Below are 17966 nucleotides of genomic sequence, written 5' to 3'. Positions count from 1 at the left end.
GAGTGTATTTGTTTATTAAATATGATTTAGATAAAAACTCGCTATTAAACCCATCTAGTAACATATGTATACATATTTAAAGTGTCTGATGTAAGTGATAAAGATATTGTAAGAACAAGTTAATAAGTTGTGCAACGAACAAATTAAACATCGTTCTCAGTAAATCAAGGGAAGTAATCGTCCTGAAGCGATTCATGCACGGTGCCCGTCACGTGACATCAGGGAATTCTGGGAGAGAGCCATGTGTGACAAAAGGGAGAGATGAAATCCCATGTACGTCAAGTCTTCTGAAGCGTTCACGGGATTATTTTCCAGATCGGGCCCTTTTGAGGTCCATGGGTGAGTATATAAGTATAACTTGTATGCGTATATATACACAGGAATGGAATTTACAACGACAAATGCTCTTGGACAGCGAAAACAAAACTGACAACTTTGCGATGTTTTTAACTTTCCTAATCCACCAGCCAGCTTCCGGACCCTACCGCTGAGCTGTTTTCGAAATGTACTTGAGTACGAATGGTTTTATGCTATTTCTAGGGACGAAATAGTTGTCTGGTGAGTGGTGTACATATACACAGCTATGAATGAGCTTTTTGAAGCGAGTGTATTTTGTTTTTTGGCCTTGTCCATAAAAGGTAAATTATCAACATGTTAGTTTATTTTTGCACATGTTCGATCTTATTTTGTTCATAGACAAACCATGCAGCCTCGCTCAGATTTATCACATGAGAATTATATATCTAGCACTCACCAAATTCCGCGAGAGACCTTATTAATTGTATTGCGATGTGGTCAAGCCATTAGTTCACAGACGCTCCATCACGTGACCCATGTCCATGGTGTCTAATGATGGAAAAGGTACGTCTGAAAATTCAGTCCGTGTAAAAGTTTGCAGCAGGACAAAATATTTTGTAAATCCTGCTTCCAATTAGCAGAAAGTATCTGCCTCTAACATACATGATTTAATCTGGATATCTTTTCCCAGGAAACTATGTACCTATGAATATTATATTTCCACACCACTGATCCTGATTCCAATGTTAAGAGAAAGAAATGAAAGATTTCTGAAATACACAATGCCAGAAAGATTTCTGTTCTGATGAAATGTATTGTCCCAATTCAGAAAGAGTTCCACCCGTTCCCCAACCCTAAACCTAACCCTAACTTAAATTTTGATCTTGTGAGTCATCTTGTGAGTTCTCTAGTGATTGTTGTGGAATGTTTTGTTAACAATTTTAGTATATTTATAAACATTATTTAGGATGGGGGAACGGGAGGAACTCTTATCCCCAATTCAAATATATTATGATGAATACCAGAACTTAGGATATTATACCATCAGACTAAGTTTTCTGATATTACTAGGTGGAGAAGTTGCACATGCATTGATAAACGATACACTATATTTGTCTTAAGGTTTGAAGCAAAGATAATGTGGAGAAGTCTCTTGGTGCTAGCATTGAGCATGATCTCTCTAGTGATATTTGTCTTTGTTTCAGTGTTTAGAGCAAAGATGAATTATGGAAGTCTCATCATGCTAGTTGCAAGAAGTTATTATTATTATTATCATTTATTGTATGATATTTGTATAGCGCCAATATCCATCTCAGCTGCTCAAAAGTGCTTAATTTTTCCCTCGATCATAGGATGTCAATCTCATCAGCACATTTTTCAATCTCAACTCCCTGGAGATCATACAACTCTTGCAGCCATTTAGGCGCACCAAGTTAATGTGGCTTTCCCATCCTGAATGAACTGTGTCTAACGGCGGTTGTCCATGTTTCAGGGTGCGGCTGATCTGTCAGTGATATGTGGTACAGGATGGGGATGTTTGTGTACCTGGCACTGACACTTTGCACCGTATCCCTGGCAACAGGGAGGTGCAGGAGAGGGCTGGAGTTCTTCAATGAAGAAACTCAAGTCTGCGAGCAATGTTCCAAATGTCCGCAGAACAAGATCATTAAGGAGCCGTGCACAGAGACTCGAGACGTTCAGTGCAAGTCGTTCTCAGAATTCCGAAACTTCAATCAGATTGATACAGTGCAGTATACAACGGGGGAAGGAGAAGAAGGTGCTTCAGACCCGGGTCATGACATTACCATCAAGGAAATACCTGCTATAACGAAGGACGAGGGGGAATACTGGAGGAACCTGGCGTTTGCCCTCATCGGCGTGTTGTGTGCGTTGATTGTCGTGGCAACCATTATAGTACTGTGTGCATGTCGAAAGTTACACGAAACAGCGGCTTTAAAACGGCCAGAAGAGGATGACTATGGTAGGTTGTGATCCAGATGTTTATAGGGACTGATTTAGACTAACATCTAGTCTTTGAAATGAACATATAGTACAGAATAAAAAGATGCCTAAAGTATATTCAGAAGATATAATAAAAAGGGGACCGGAGACTTCATTTTCAATTGGTAATCTAGACTTGCCCCATTTTCTAGACTTGTATGGGCTGTATTGGGTGTATTTGTTTCAGGGTCTGTATGACAGAATTGGAGGGATGGTATAAAGGGAATGTTAGAATCTCAACAACTTGGATTGATATGTTATAAATGGCTATAAATCCTTTAGCTGGGTTCCCTTTACTTCATAATGTCCCAGTGGGGAAAGTTGTCCCCACCAGCAAACTGTGGTGGTGACTAGTGTTGGGAATTGGTTGAAATCTCACAATTGATGATTGCTTCATTACCAACGAACAATCATCAAAAAAAATTGGTTAGCGTCATTTTTTCAGATTTTCCTATCCAGGTTGTTACTGCAGAAAAGTATAACATGTTGCTACTTGCTACATTAAAGTGATGACTAATATATCATGAACATAAACTTCCTGGAGTCTTAGAGAAATATTTAGTCATGACTTTTCACTTAGTGGAGTGAGTTTTCTAAGAAATAAACATGTTTTCAGGCCCTGACAACTTCTAAGATGTGTTCCATTGTCAAGTATTTCAAAGACTAAAACAGTAGTTCCAAAATCATTTATGTTCGATTATGACAAAATGTGATCGATTGCTTGGTCGTTTGGTCACTGCGACCAATCTTCGATTATTTCAATTAATCGGACCACCACTAGTGGTGACGACAAAGTGGATTGGGTGGTCAGGCGTTTTGAATTGGTTGATTGCAAAGAGGCTATGAAAATCTATTGCTCTTACTCCATGTTTGTTTATCCAGTGTACCTCCTTTCTATTGTGGGTGTGGGAGGGGGTATGATGGTGAGTTTTTTTGAGAAGCATGTACAATATTAATCCCCCCAATTTATGTACAAGATAATTGACCCCCCTCCATATCATCTACAAAATCAATGCCCCCTTCCCATAATTTCTAAGCATAAATTTAAACATTTTTATGTACAAAATTGCTGGGGGGAACCCACCACCAAACACACACACACACCCCACCCGCTAGTACGAGTGTACAAATTGGTGACCCCCCTAGTTCCCCAGAACAAAATTGGTGGACCCCACCTTAAAATCAACACACACACACACACACACCTACGTCTACCTCAGTGTTTGAGCATAATAACAGTTTCAAGACAGATATAAGCTGCAAGCAACTTTGATACTGTTCTGGCATGAAGAATTTTGCTTTTGTTAACTACCTGTTTAATAATCATGATAATATGACCTGTGACATAATTTAATCATATTAATGTCAAGTTGATTTACACCACACATTATCCTGAATGTTCTTGTGTGGGTCCCTTGCATACTTGAGTGTCTTGACACAATGTCTGCAGGATAAACAGCTCACAATACCGGTTTCTTAAACTGGAGAATTCCATTCACACTGATCCGAGATGACTCACGTCATCCGATACATCAGGAATTAAAACATTACAAGAAAACTTTACTTCTTTATTCATGAGGTAACTGTGACAATAGCTTCAGTAACCGTTGAAGTAACGGGGTTGCGTTCCACGGAGCAGGTTTGTAAAGGAAGCTGACTTGTAAGCGATGGCCCCCAGGGCCTGTACACAAACCCACTGATCCTTGCTTCCTGTAGCTGGTAGGTAATCCTGCTTCAACAAAACAATAATCTCACTGCTACATTGTCGGAATTCATGCAACTTCTTAAAGGGATAACATTAATTTTCAGTGCAGTTTTCATGCCTTGGGAATAAAGAAATATTTTTGAGGTCTCATACTTTGAGAATAAGAATTGTTTTCGAGGTCTTATACTTTGGATATAAATTAGTGTTTGAAACTTTTATATAAATTGTGTTTTAGTTGACTTTACACAATATCATTATTTCAGTATGTAATATTTTAGTTTACATTTTCTTTCTTGATTTGGGGTGTGGGTGTGTGTGTGTGTGTGGCTGTTCGGTAGCCTAGTGGTTAAAGGGTTCGCTCATCATGCCAAAGACCCGTGTTCGATTCTCCACATGGGTACAATGCGTGAAGCCCATTCCTGGTATCCCCTGCTGTGATATTGCTGGAATATTGCTAAAAGCGGCGTAAAACCAAACTCACTCACCACTCTTAATGGAGGGTCCTTTCCACTATTTTCTATTGAAACACATCAGTTGTGCCAAATTATTTTATAATATAACATTTTTTATCATATTATTCCTTCCATTTTAATCTGGTGTTTATTTAGAACTTGCAACACATTGTTGTCAATACTGTTCTTATTGTGTTCAAAGTGTTCATAAACATCAAGGGTGCTTGTCACGTCACCAGTGTTAATAGTTGACGATTTAGGGACCTTAGATTCCAACACACTCGCAGCAAACATCTTGGATACCAGGATTCCCTGAGTTATTGTTGGAAACTCTCATTTCGGTAGTATGCTTGATTCCATTTCAAAATATGTTGCATGCTACATTCAAAATGCTGATGTAGAGATTAATTTTGCGGAAGGAAGAACGCCTACAAGGTTTCTGGATATATCATTTGAATGGGTGCCAACAATCTGAAAATATCATTTATAAACCCTTTTAACAAACCTGAGATTCGTAAAATTGAAATGTGTTTCAAACATTGATTTTATATCTGTGACTTTCAAACAGTGCTCAAACCCACGCTAACAATTTAAGTCTGAATTTCACAATAAATTATTCACCTGGGACATTTGACTGACCAGTTAATTACAGGTAGCCAGCAGAATGTCAGCACTGTCGTGACTTTGAAAGGAATGTACCCCCCAACCTTGCTTGCTGATACATTCACTGAAATGGGGCCATTCTTTGTCCAAATCTAGATGCAAATCGCAACAAAGGGAATTAAAACAAAGCACGGAAGGGTTCTGGTGCTTCAACAAAAGATTTTCTCTCTGGTTGTTTCTGTGTGGGCAGGTCTTGGCAAATAGTTGCTCACCGAGCATGTTGTTCTTGACTGGGAGCTTGCATTGGTTTAGAGGGCCTGAGCTGGGTTTGTTTGTCAGCTTCGGTTTGTTACACAGTTGATGAAAAATCTGGTGAGGGTAAATCTCTTCAGGAGCAGCTTCCTGTTATTGAGTGAAGTGAAGGCAGCACGCTGTTTGTCTGCAATCTAACACCCTTTGTACATGTCTCCGTTTTGATTATAACACAACTCTTTGAGAGCACAAGTTGACACAAGTTAAACATACATGTCTTGAATATCTCTATAGTGTTGTGTTGAAACTAGACTAGTGGAACACATCTTTGTCCCATACTGTACTGCACGACTCAGTAGGTCAGTTGTAATAACTTATTTTAAAATATATTTATCGTGTTTATACTGAATGACAAACTGATCAAGATTATTATATTAATTATTAGATCATTATATGATTGTGTCATTATTTAATGTTTAATACTTGACATGAAGTAATAATGAATTATTTATTTTTTCATAAAGTCACTTTAATTTATTTGATTTATCATGAATTTACTGAATAAATAATATTTAGGTACTAAGGTAGGGGGCTTGTTTCTTCGTTCTGATTTCCCAACCCAGGGGTGGAAATAACCCATTGCCCGATGCACGAGTCCAGTGTTTTTTTGTGCCGGGCAAGCAAATTTGTATATCACACTGTACCGGTGTCCAGTTGACTTTCCAATATATATTATGTGGTTTATTTAAAAAATCAACAAGAAAACGGCCGGTATAGTGGAAAAATTATCAGGGCAAGTGATTTTACATGTGCCACTGTACCGGAGTACACTAGCAATTTTAAAGTTATTTCCACCCCTGCAACCACTCCATCCTTATTTCATATTTGTGCTCCTAATACAGTAGTGTAGTTGATGTATCCCATTGGCCAAGTCACTGGTTACAAAGATGTTATTAGATATAATTGACAGAGTAGTAGACCCCTTAATATGCTATAAAGAGCCAATTTACATTTAAGAGAATCTTTAACAATCATCACAGTTATTAATACAATAGTATGAATTAGTGTTGGGAATTGGTTGAAATCTCACAATTGATGATTGGTTCAATACCAACGACCAATCATCGAAAAAAATTGGTTAGCGTTATTTTTTAGACTTTCCTATTCAGGTTGTAGTTGCAGATAAGTATGAAGAAAAAAACATTTGGTTCTCTGTTGTTGTTTTTTTGTTTTATTTAGAAACTGCACAAATTACATTTGCAAATTTCACATCCAGTGTAAAATGATTCAGTTCCATTGTAACATAAACTTTCCAGATTCTTCAAGAAATATTCAGTCATGACTTTCCAGAAAGTGAAGTGAGTTTTCTAAGAATTAAACACGGACAACGTCCTAAATATGTTCCATCATCAAGTATTTTAAACTCTATTACAGCGGTTCCAAAATCGTTTGTGTTCGATTATGAGAAAATGTGATCGATTGCTTGGTGGTTTGGCCACTGCGACCAATCTTTGAAGATTTCAATTAATCTGAACACCACTAGTATGAATACACAATGTCAGTTAGAAAGTGGTCCAAAATAACATTTGTGTCATAAGTAGTAGGCATACATTTATACATTTGATGAAAAATCCTAATTTGCTTCTTTCTCTGGTATATATTCACGTAAATTGGAGGTCAGTATGTTATTAGAATTGCACATCAGATTCAGTTAACAGTCATGACTTCTTTAATCTAATATCACAGCACAATAACATTTGATTAACTTTACAAAAACATGAGTCTTCATAATTCTCTTTTGTTTCTAAAATTGTCACTCGTGAGCAATGTTTTAATATTCTTATAAATGTGGATGTTGTGTAGAATCTGCACTTGACAGCTGCTCAGTGAAACTAAATATTAGCAAGCAGAGAATGTTTGAGGCGTGTGAATCGCAGTCTTAATCTGGCAAATACGACGAAGTCCCCATGTCTTGTTACGTCGAAAAATTTGGCAATGAAAATGTTCGCATTGAGAATATATTTTTGCCAGAATTGGTCAAAACTTCAAATGAAAAACAAATATGACAACATTTTATAATGTCTTATTCTCAGAATATTCTAAATCTTTGTCTTTAAAAGCATTGTTGAGTAGTCCATTCTGTAATTACAATGTATTCTAGTGGCCATATCAATATCAAACTGCAGCTTTCACTCTTGAGACATTTTGGTTTTGATTAATCATTGCTTATATTACTGAAAGAAAGTTTATCTGATTCTTTCATGTTACCATAGTTGATTTATCATGAGATGAGAGGTAGTTTTTAAAATGTGAAAGAGTTTTTACTTTTTGTGTAGTCTGTCTTAAAATTATGACAGTGATCAAAACAATTTTCATTGATCAGATGCAAATTGATCCGATGTGAAGAGCTGTTTGAAAAGGGTGTGAGACTCAACGGAAACGAGCATAATAGGGCCACAGGAAATGGCCCTCACTTGAAATTCTAGGTCAACAGTCGATGACCCTGAATTAATCTGACAAACTGCATTGAGAGATCAGGGTGTGGCGATATTTATAGATATGATGCAAGTGAGGGTATTTATGATGAAATCATGAGGGATATATATGAACATTTAATTTATAAATTAGTCGGTAGTGCTAATATGTTTGTATTTATGTATGAACTGTATAACTGTATGGAGTTGGACTTAAAATGAAGTGTTGACAAGTGGTAGAGGCGTTAGTCAAACAGGAATTATACTTGTGGATTAGTTTCTGCAGGTGCTCTCTATTACATTGTTAAGTGTGCCCCTCACAACATTCTGCAGGTGCTCTCTATTACATTTTGCAGGTATTCCATACTATTTTCTGCAGGTGCTCTTTACTATGTTAAGTGTGCCCCTCACAACATTCTGCAGGTGCTCTTTATGCATTTTCAATGTGCCCCTTACTATCTGAAGGTGCTCTTTACTACATGTTAAATGTACCCTCACTACATCCTGCAGGTGCTCTTTACTACATGTTAAATGTGCCCTCACTACATCCTGCAGGTGCTCTTTACTACATGTTAAATGTACCCTCACTACATTCTGCAGGTGCTCTTTACTAGATGCTAAATGTGCCCCACACTACATTCTGCAGGCCCTTTTTACTACGTTAGATGTGCCCCACACAACGTTATGCAGGTGATCTTAGACTACGTTAGATGTGCCCCATACTACATTCTGCAGGTCCTCTTTACTATGTTAGATGTGCCCCACACTACATTCTGCAGGTCCTCTTTACTACGTTAGATGTGCCCCACACTACATTCTGCAGGTGCTCTTTACTACGTTAGATGTGCCCCACACTACATTGTGCAGGTGCTCTTTACTACGTTAGATGTGCCCCATACTACATTCTGCAGGTGCTCTTTACTCTACGTTAGATGTGCCCCACACTACATTCTGCAGGTGCTCTTTACTACGTTAGATGTGCCCCACACTACATTCTGCAGGTGCTCTTTACTACGTTAGATGTGCCCCATACTACATTCTGCAGGTGCTCTTTACTACGTTAGATGTGCCCCACACTACATTCTGCAGGTGCTCTTTACTACGTTAGATGTGCCCCATACTACATTCTGCAGGTGCTCTTTACTACGTTAGATGTGCCCCACACTACATTCTGCAGGTCCTCTTTACTACGTTAGATGTGCCCCACACAACGTTATGCAGGTGATCTTAGACTACGTTAGATGTGCCCCATACTACATTCTGCAGGTCCTCTTTACTAACGTTAGATGTGCCCCACACTACATTGTGCAGGTCCTCTTTACTACGTTAGATGTGCCCCACACAACGTTATGCAGGTGATCTTAGACTACGTTAGATGTGCCCCACACTACATTCTGCAGGTGCTCTTTACTACGTTAGATGTGCCCCACACTACATTCTGCAGGTGCTCTTTACTATGTTAGATGTGCCCCATACTACATTCTGCAGGTGCTCTTTACTACATGTTAGATGTGCCCCACACAACGTTATGCAGGTGATCTTTACTACATGCTAAATGTGCCCTACACTACATTCTGCAGGTGATCTTTACTACATGCTAAATGTGCCCTCACTACTTTCTGCAGGTGCTCATTACTAGATGCTAAACGGGTGGAAATAACTTTAAAATTGCTAGTGTACTCTGGAACAGTGGCACATGTAAAATCACTTGCCCTGATAATTGTTCCACTATACCGTCCGTTTTCTTGTTGATTTTTTAAATAAACAACATAATTAATATTGGAAAGTCAACTGGACACCGGTACAGTGTGATACCCCTCTCAATACTTTCTGCAGTGCTCTTTACTAGATCAGTAGATGCTAAATGTACCCTCACTACATCCTGCAGGTGCTCTTTACTACATGTTAAATGTGCCCCTCAATACTTTCTGAAGGTGCCCTTTACTACATTTGTAAGGTGTCTTTAGTACTGTCTGCTGGTGTTCCTTACTAGATCTCCTTTACTACACAATCAAGCACCATTCAGACATTCTGTCTAGCTCTCTAACAGCTCAAGCAACAATGTTATGCTGTCTATCCCTCGGTTTCAGATGACACTGACAGTGGGTATGTGGTGATACGACAGATCCGCCAGCTGCCGCTGCCTAGCAACTCACGATCTACGTCTGAACAGGCTGCATCGTCGTTTCAGTCGTCTCGTCATCAGAAAATGCCCTGGCTCTATCGGCCAAAGAGACGATTACTCAATGAGTATGTTGATGATGTTTTTGAATCCGAAGACAGCGCAGGTTCGAGGACAAGCCGGAAGCAGCAGTTAACAGTTATTCCCGAACGAGAGAGTGAGGGCAACAGCACCGGCAGCTACAGTGTCTAGCTCAAGACTGAATTGTGACGGCGACCGCGGCCTCAAACAAATGTGGTGGTTCCTTTTGCATCATCAAAATTCAATATCTATGTCACCGTGACAACAAGTTTGTCCTTTATTTTTGTCAAGTGTAGGCACTTACTAATTTCATGTTGTCGTCGTTGTTGATATACACTCAAATTTAACTTCCAAAATTGCTTCTCTCATTTGGTGTGTGCATCTTATAACTGTCCAAACAGGTACTGAACATGGGAGGTCCATTAAGAGATACTTCCAGTTACAGAGTCAATCTTTGTTTTCCCCTTTGGCTTAACACAACTATATCAACCTACCACAGAACCCTCAATTTAGAGGTATTAACTCTTGCATGGAGACAATCAATTCTGCTGCATTTCAATCCAATTATTAAGGATAGTGCTTGTAATGGAAGAGGAGAAAGTTGTGGGATGGGTTGCCTCCCTTTCATATGCTAGGATCAGCTATGACTGTGATCATGGTCTGTCAACACCAAATTTCTAAATTTCTGTGGCCTGCATCATGTGGACTTTCCTCCTCAATACATTATGACTGAATGTTATTGGATGCAGATTTGAACCTAGTCCATCTTTAGGTCAAGTGGATGTTTGAACTTACACAGACTGTGAATAATGTTGGTTGAAAAAAGATTGTTTTGTTATGTAAGTGGAACCATAGCATTTATTTGGACATATTGTATATGTTATCGATATTACATCATGCATGGATTTCTGTAGCACAGGATATATTGCAAACATAAAATTGTGTAATTGTGAAAAACTTGTATCAGATTATACTAAGGATTTTGGAGTTTCTTTATCCAAACGTTAACTATATTTTCCTGTCACAAGTATCCTTGTATTATGAGTTTTCGGACGCCTAACAAACATTCATTGTTTTGCCTCTAATCACATGAACAACTGTAAAACATCACATTACTTTTTGAAAGAAAACTTTAGTAAAAAAACAAGGCTCATTATTTCAAGCATTTTTCAATGTCTGTGAAACGCAACACGTTTCATTATCATTTGAATAAACACTGCCGTCCAAACACATGTCCCAAAACATATAATCTGATGATACAGTAGGACCCATTCTCGAAGTGGTTTCATTCAAAACCAAAGTTGTAATTATGAATATTTTCAGGACGTATTTACCCAAGCTTTCACATATCCAAGTAGCTCCAGCATTAAACTGTCTTCCGTTATAATGATAAAGAGCATGTTTCTATTTTTAGTAAGTAATAGTATGTTGGAAAAAAATATGAAAATGTTTTGAGATTCTATAGTGCATGTATTTGTGTGTTAAAGATAGATGCTGCAATATGCGTTATTATTTTGCGATCTTAACATCACATGTCCGTGGAATTTAAAAATAACGAGAATGTTTGTTCTGTTGCCCCACTCCAGTAACGGGCTGTGTCACACATGCTTTTGCGTTCTCTAAGTAGTCATGCTAAATGTGTCTGTGCTGCCAAATTGTGTGAGTACCATTGTACGGAAAACTGTCATAACTTATTGTCATTATTCTTACATTTGAATCTTGAATCTTGAATCTCAAATCTCAAAGTACAATTTGAGAATGTCTGTTGTAGCTCTTGCCGTAGAAAAAAATCTGTGTTTCATGTGTTCATTTTAAACTTTGTTATGAGTATTTAGTACTTTGATAGAATGGTGTTGGGAAACCATCATCTAATACTATATGAATGGGGTCAAGGGTTACCCGTTGTTATGGTTACGGTCTGGAACCAACATGTTATTTTGTTAGTGTTGTTCTGCTTGTTGTCATCACTGGATTGTCTGGTCCAGACTTGATTATTTTACAGACCGCCGCCATATAGCTGGAATATTGCTGAGTCCGGCGTTAAACAACAAACCAACAATTCAACATTATAAGATAATCACTGCCAGATAACTACATGGGCATCATCTGTATATTTGTCTCTCATCAATTAAAGAGAACGTTTCTTGCCCTAGACTTTACATTGAACCTATCGGAATAAAAACTTGATTATTAGTTAACATACATTTTGTGACATCTCATGTATTTAGCAGAAATGGTATGAAAATTATTAAATCTTTCACCTAAGATCTAAGAAAATCCCCAAAAATTTAGTTGTGACTATTATTCTTTTTTGACAAAATCAGTGTCATGTTTGGATCCCTATTTATGGGTCTCGTTGTCTTCAGTAATATGTTTACTCTCATGTCTGTATCACCGCTACTTTTAGGTGATGTGGAACATGACAACTTGACCAGTGCATCTGTACTTGCTGATAATCAAAGAGCATTTAATCAACATTAATCCATTCAATATGTAATTATCACAAACAAAACTTTTCTCAAAGAGTTTCTCTTGGGCTGCATTAAAAACAAAATGTTTCTTGGGCATATTTTTCTCAAAAGACAGAATCGTGTTACATTTATTTTCTGCCCTGTCCTAGTAACTGTCTGTTGTGTGTTTTGCTTCGTCCTGAGACTGTTGCCTGATGGTCCCATCAGGAGGTGTGCCAGCATGGAACATTGTGTACATATTGCGCCTGGTGGAATGGCTGCTTCCTCATTTAACGTGAACCAAACCACCGTCGTAGCAGATAATAAATAGAAATCGGTTATCAAACAGTAGTGTTGTTGTCAATTGGTTTTGTGCTGCAGTCCAGTATAAATATTCCAGCTGGGTCATCGTGACCTGTAACTTTGTCCAGGCAATCCCATGAAGATCCGGGTTAGAATTGATCTTCAGAAACCCATGCTTGTCGTAAGAGGCGACTAACGGGATCAGGTGGTCAGGCTCTCTGACTTGGTTGACACACGTCATAGGTTCCCAATTGTGCAGATCGGTGCTCATGCTGTTGATCACTGGATTGTCTGTTTAACGCCTCACTCAGCAATATTCCAGCTATATGGCAGCGGTCTGTAAATAAATGAGTCTGGACCAGACAATCCAGTGATCAACAGCATGAATATCGATCACCTTGGTTGGCAGGAAGATGGGTACGTCAACATCATAGCCGATCGGCTTGGTTGGCAGGAAGATGGGTACGTCAACATCATAGCCGACCAACCCGTGATGGTCCGGGTTAGAATATTGGCCTTCAGTAACCCATGCTTGTCATAAGAGGCGACTAACGTGATCAGGTGGTCAAGCTCGCTGACTTGTTTGACACATGTCATTGTATTCCAGTTGCATAGATCAATGGTCATGATGTTGATCACTGGATTGTCGGGTCCAGATTCGATTATTTACAGATTGCTGCCATATAGCTGGAATATTGCCGAGTGTGGCGTAAAACTAAACTCACTCACTTATTTGACCAGACAACCAGGCTTGCCTACTTGGTTGACACAGGTTATCATATTCGAATTGTGTAGATGGATGCTCGTGCTTTTGATCACTGGATTGTCTGGTCCAGACTCAATTATTTACAGACTGATGCTATATAGCTGGAATACTGCCGAGTGCGGCGTAAAATTATACTCACTCACTCACTTTTAACCTCTGCATCATTTCGGGACTTTCCAACCACATCAAGTTGATTAGCTGTGATTTAACTGAATACATACAAGTGGTATTAAAACAAACTGACCCACTGTCAAACCAATGTTCTGGAAAGACATTATTTATTTGTTTGGCAAAAAAAAAGAAGTAAATTGTTCAGCTCCTCTTCATCAAATGTTTCTTTTTAAGGTTGTGGCTGAAAAATATATCCTGTTGATCCTAGCCTCCAGACACTTAGTTTCAGCAGCCCAATCCATCAAGCAGTTACAGAGAGAGGAAGCCGGAAATGGGCCAAACACATCCAAACTTCCGGTTCCAACATAGCAAAGCTGTCATGCTTGAAGACCACATAGACATTTTACTGGTGCTTCATTGGATACACACAACCGAGAAGTATAAGCAGCCTAATGTGGGAATTCTGCACAGCAATCTGTAGCTTCCATAAATGTGAAGTCTTACGCGAGGGAGAATGATTAACTCGTTGGCAATGGGACCAAAATTACTTTGAAACAAATGAACATATTACATTTGTGTTTGCAATGTTATTTCCTGAGTTACATAAGCAGACAACTAAGTTTCAATCGTAGCATGGATAAATTCATTTATTTCCTCTCAATAAGAAATATTTGTACATTGTTACACAACAATCTTCTATAGTCATACATGTATATAACAATAACTGTAGAATTAGTGCAATGGTAAATTGGGAAATAATGTCGAGCAGGTTAATACGAGGTTGGCAGTATATAGTTATATATTCTAATGTATTCACAGTTCAGACAATGTTAGTGCTTAATGTTAACACATAAGTACAGCAGTCATAATAAACTCTCACTAGCGCTGTTGAGCAACAAGTGATTTTCTCAAAGATTCGCCAGTTGTAAAGATAGCAAATAACTAAACATTGGTAAATACAAACAATACATTGTTATCAATGTAATAATCATTACCAACATGTTTTGAAATACTTCACTCCAAGGCAAACAAAACAGTTTGTGCCCAACATGAAAGCACATGCAGCATGTGTGCTTTCTATCTTGGCAAGTGACTCGCCCACTGGTGAATGGATACCTGGAAAGATGACATGGTAATACGACAGTAAACCTACCAGTTCCTCACAGGCAGCACTGGTCGTACACTTCCCAGGGAGCTGAGAATGCAAGTCGTGTGCACACAGATCCACTGACTGCATAAAAGTGAATTGCATCCTGGTCTAAGGGCATTTGGGTATTTAGGAATAGGAGTGTCCCATACAAACACGTAATTTAACAGAATTCTAAGGAACTGTCACAATAACACACTCTCCGGGCATATGGCCTGAATACTGCATGAGAATAGAGTAACATGAAGTATACGTTCTACCTACGCAAGTTAGAGTGAGTGAGTGAGTCTAGTTTACACCGCTCTTAGCAATATTCCAGCAATATCACGGCAGAGGACAACGGAAATGGGCTTCACACATCGAGCCCAGGTCTTTGGTGTGAGGTGAATGCTTCAAGCAAAAACTAGGCTACCCCACTGCCCCTACGCAAGTTAGAAATATGCCTCATTCATCCAGCATTGAATGGGTACCTGGTAGGATGAGATGATAAACATTCTAGTGCCTCAATGGCAGCTTGTGTCATTTAATCTATAATGCGCTGAGAATGCAAATCAAGTCTACACTGATAGTAAGATCTGTCATTGTCTAAGCACATCAGAGCACAACGAATTTGAAAATGTCCTAAACAAACTATATATTTCTTATTTACTTTTTAAGGAGCTGTTTAAAATATGATACTTTCCACAGGATGTGGTTTGCTACAACAGAGAAGTGCAACATGCATGTTCCTTACACTGTATATAAACACTGATGCATAAACATTTCAAGGCATATGTAATGAAAGACATATGGAATAAAACCTGACTGGATCTTACTGTTTCAGTATATATATAAATCGTGTAGCAATGTTTGTATATGTACAGCAAACTGAGATTCCACGTCCTGGGGCACACACTGGCCACTGTGATATAATTGTATACAGATATACACAATGTATACAGTGATGACCCAAGTGTATATACAGTACAATATACAGTAATAATAAGTGTATACTGCGATGATCACAATGTACACAGCAACAACCAAAATATATATAAAGACAATCGTATTGTGTATAGTGATGAATGCATTGTATAGAGCATTAATTACACTGTATACGGTGATCACCACAATATATATAAAGACAATCATATTGTGTGATGAATGCAGTGTATAGAGCATTTATTACACTGTATACTGTGATGATCACAATGTATACAATGAGAAACAATGTGTACAGTCTGCAGAGATGCCAACCCTATTTTGGGCCTAAGTGTAATACTAGAGGTCAAAAAGTGTAAATTGGACCTAAAAGTATAATAAAAAGTTGTCTGCCGATCGCTTCAACATGGTACACGTTTTCACGAAAGGAAGATTCCAGACAGAAACTCATGTGACCAATCATGAAGCTCCATACATCAAAAATTGTTGGTCATGTGACTCAAATACTTCAATTCCTTGCAAGTTAATTGGAATGAGTGCGATGCTTAGAGTAAGCGATTCCTATCGGTGGAAGGCCATTTCTGCACCCCTGCACCTGTGCGTTACGAAACATTTCCCTGTGAAATTTTATCCACTTTATTTATTTTCGTAAAACGAGTAGAAAAGCGTAAGTTTTGCCGATTAAGTGTAATGTCGTAATTTACTTGTCAAAATCGTAATAATTACGCCTAAAGCGTAAGGGTTGGCATCTCTGAGTCTGCGTAGCAAAGGGACATAACTGTGCATGACAAAGGAACATACTTCTCCATGTCAAGGGTTGGGTTTGGTTGTTGTTGAATGCCACACTCAGCAATATTCCAGCTGTCTGGTGGCAGTCTGTAAATAATCCAGTCTGGACCAGACAATCCAGTGATCATCAGCATGAGCACACTTGGAATACGATGACATGTGTTAACCGAGTCAGTGAGCCTGACCACCCAATCCCACTAGTTGCCTCTAACGACAAGCACCATGTCAAAGGGACAGCCCTGCACGGTAAGGGATATTACTTCCCATGGCAAACTTTGGTGTCATAGACAGCAAGGTCACATCCTTCATCTGTATCTTGTTATCAGCTTTGACTCACAGAGACTAAATTTTAGTTGTTCAGGCAACGTTATTACCCTCTGATTACTGTGGCAAAACAGGAAACCCAGAAGTAATCTCATTGAAGACACAAAACATCTGTATACGATCATTAATCAGATTACACTGTATCTTGTTCAATGATAAATGGAGGGGAGTCCCTATTGACACATGATAGTCCTATAAGAAATTCAATTCTGACCCACCGGAGCTGTAAGATATACAGTTGACAAACTGATATAATGTTAAACCACGATCTTTTGTTCAGTACGTACAATGAGATACTTGTCTGCAATACCACAATACATTCTTGTTCAGTATGTACAATGAGATATTTGTAATACCACAATATACACTTTTGTGCGGTATGTACAACGTGTTAATTGTCCGTGAACACATCCCTTGTTTTTATGGCAACTGTAATCTCTAAGGTCATACAGGCATATTATGTTGCCAACAAAACATTCAACCAGGGGAAATAACTCCATAAATAATTTTGATAGGTTGCAATTTATAAAACAAATAAAAATACATTCACTACATTCTTTTGAACAGTGAGAGTAAGATGACTTTGACGTCGACACATTCTGTTGAACAGGGAGATTAAAGTTTTTGATGTCTATAGCTCCTGTACAATAATGTTTCATGTTATGATATACTAGTATTTGACAGTGATTGAGTTTAGTTTTATGCCACGTTTAGCAATATTCCAGCAATATCATGACAGGGAATACCCAAAATAGGCTTCACTCATTGTGCTCCTGTGGGGAATCAAACCCACATCTTCAGCATGACAAGCGAACACTCTAACCATTAGGCATTGTCCAGCAAAATGAGCCCAACCCACGTTGGTTTGTAAGACAGATCCATCAAATAGCAACTATAATAACTATGTAGGTGGAGTAAAGCTGACATTCAGGTGGTTTAAAATCAGGCCAAATCTATTTAGCCTACTCAACCTTTATACTGGAACAGTTTGAAAACATATTTCCAGATTTTGTAATGTTGCAAAGGCAAAATGGCCACAAAATTAAATAAAGTTGTTGTTAGTATATAGGCAATTAAACACAACATGTTGTTTGGGTTCAAATCTCATTTGATGTGCTTCAAGATGAACATAGGCACAATAACATTGTACATCATCTGATACTTGAAA

At 38.4% G+C, this 17966-nt stretch overlaps 1 protein-coding gene across 1 annotated transcript; it reads left to right on the top strand.

Annotated features, from left to right (window-relative positions):
• Nucleotides 1-218: 218 nt before the first annotated feature.
• Nucleotides 219-12268, top strand: LOC124283958. The gene is made up of 3 exons (XM_046720002.1): nucleotides 219-339; nucleotides 1790-2278; nucleotides 9875-12268. Exons 2-3 carry the CDS (start codon nucleotides 1813-1815, stop codon nucleotides 10156-10158), a joined length of 750 nt encoding a protein of 249 aa, XP_046575958.1. The 5' UTR covers nucleotides 219-339; nucleotides 1790-1812; the 3' UTR covers nucleotides 10159-12268.
• Nucleotides 12269-17966: the final 5698 nt, after the last annotated feature.

The sequence above is a fragment of the Haliotis rubra genome, unplaced genomic scaffold, assembly GCF_003918875.1.
Source record: "Haliotis rubra isolate DU_JTF1 unplaced genomic scaffold, ASM391887v1 Scf326, whole genome shotgun sequence".
Lineage (NCBI taxonomy): Eukaryota > Metazoa > Mollusca > Gastropoda > Lepetellida > Haliotidae > Haliotis > Haliotis rubra.
This window is presented reverse-complemented; position numbering and strand designations above follow the sequence as displayed.

Coding starts and splice junctions, on each gene's coding strand:
- LOC124283958 (XM_046720002.1), top strand. CDS start 1,813: ATGTGGTACAGGATGGGGATGTTTGTGTACCTGGCACTGACACTTTGC. Junction 2,279..9,874: donor GCCAGAAGAGGATGACTATG/GTAGGTTGTGAT, acceptor CCTCGGTTTCAG/ATGACACTGACAGTGGGTAT.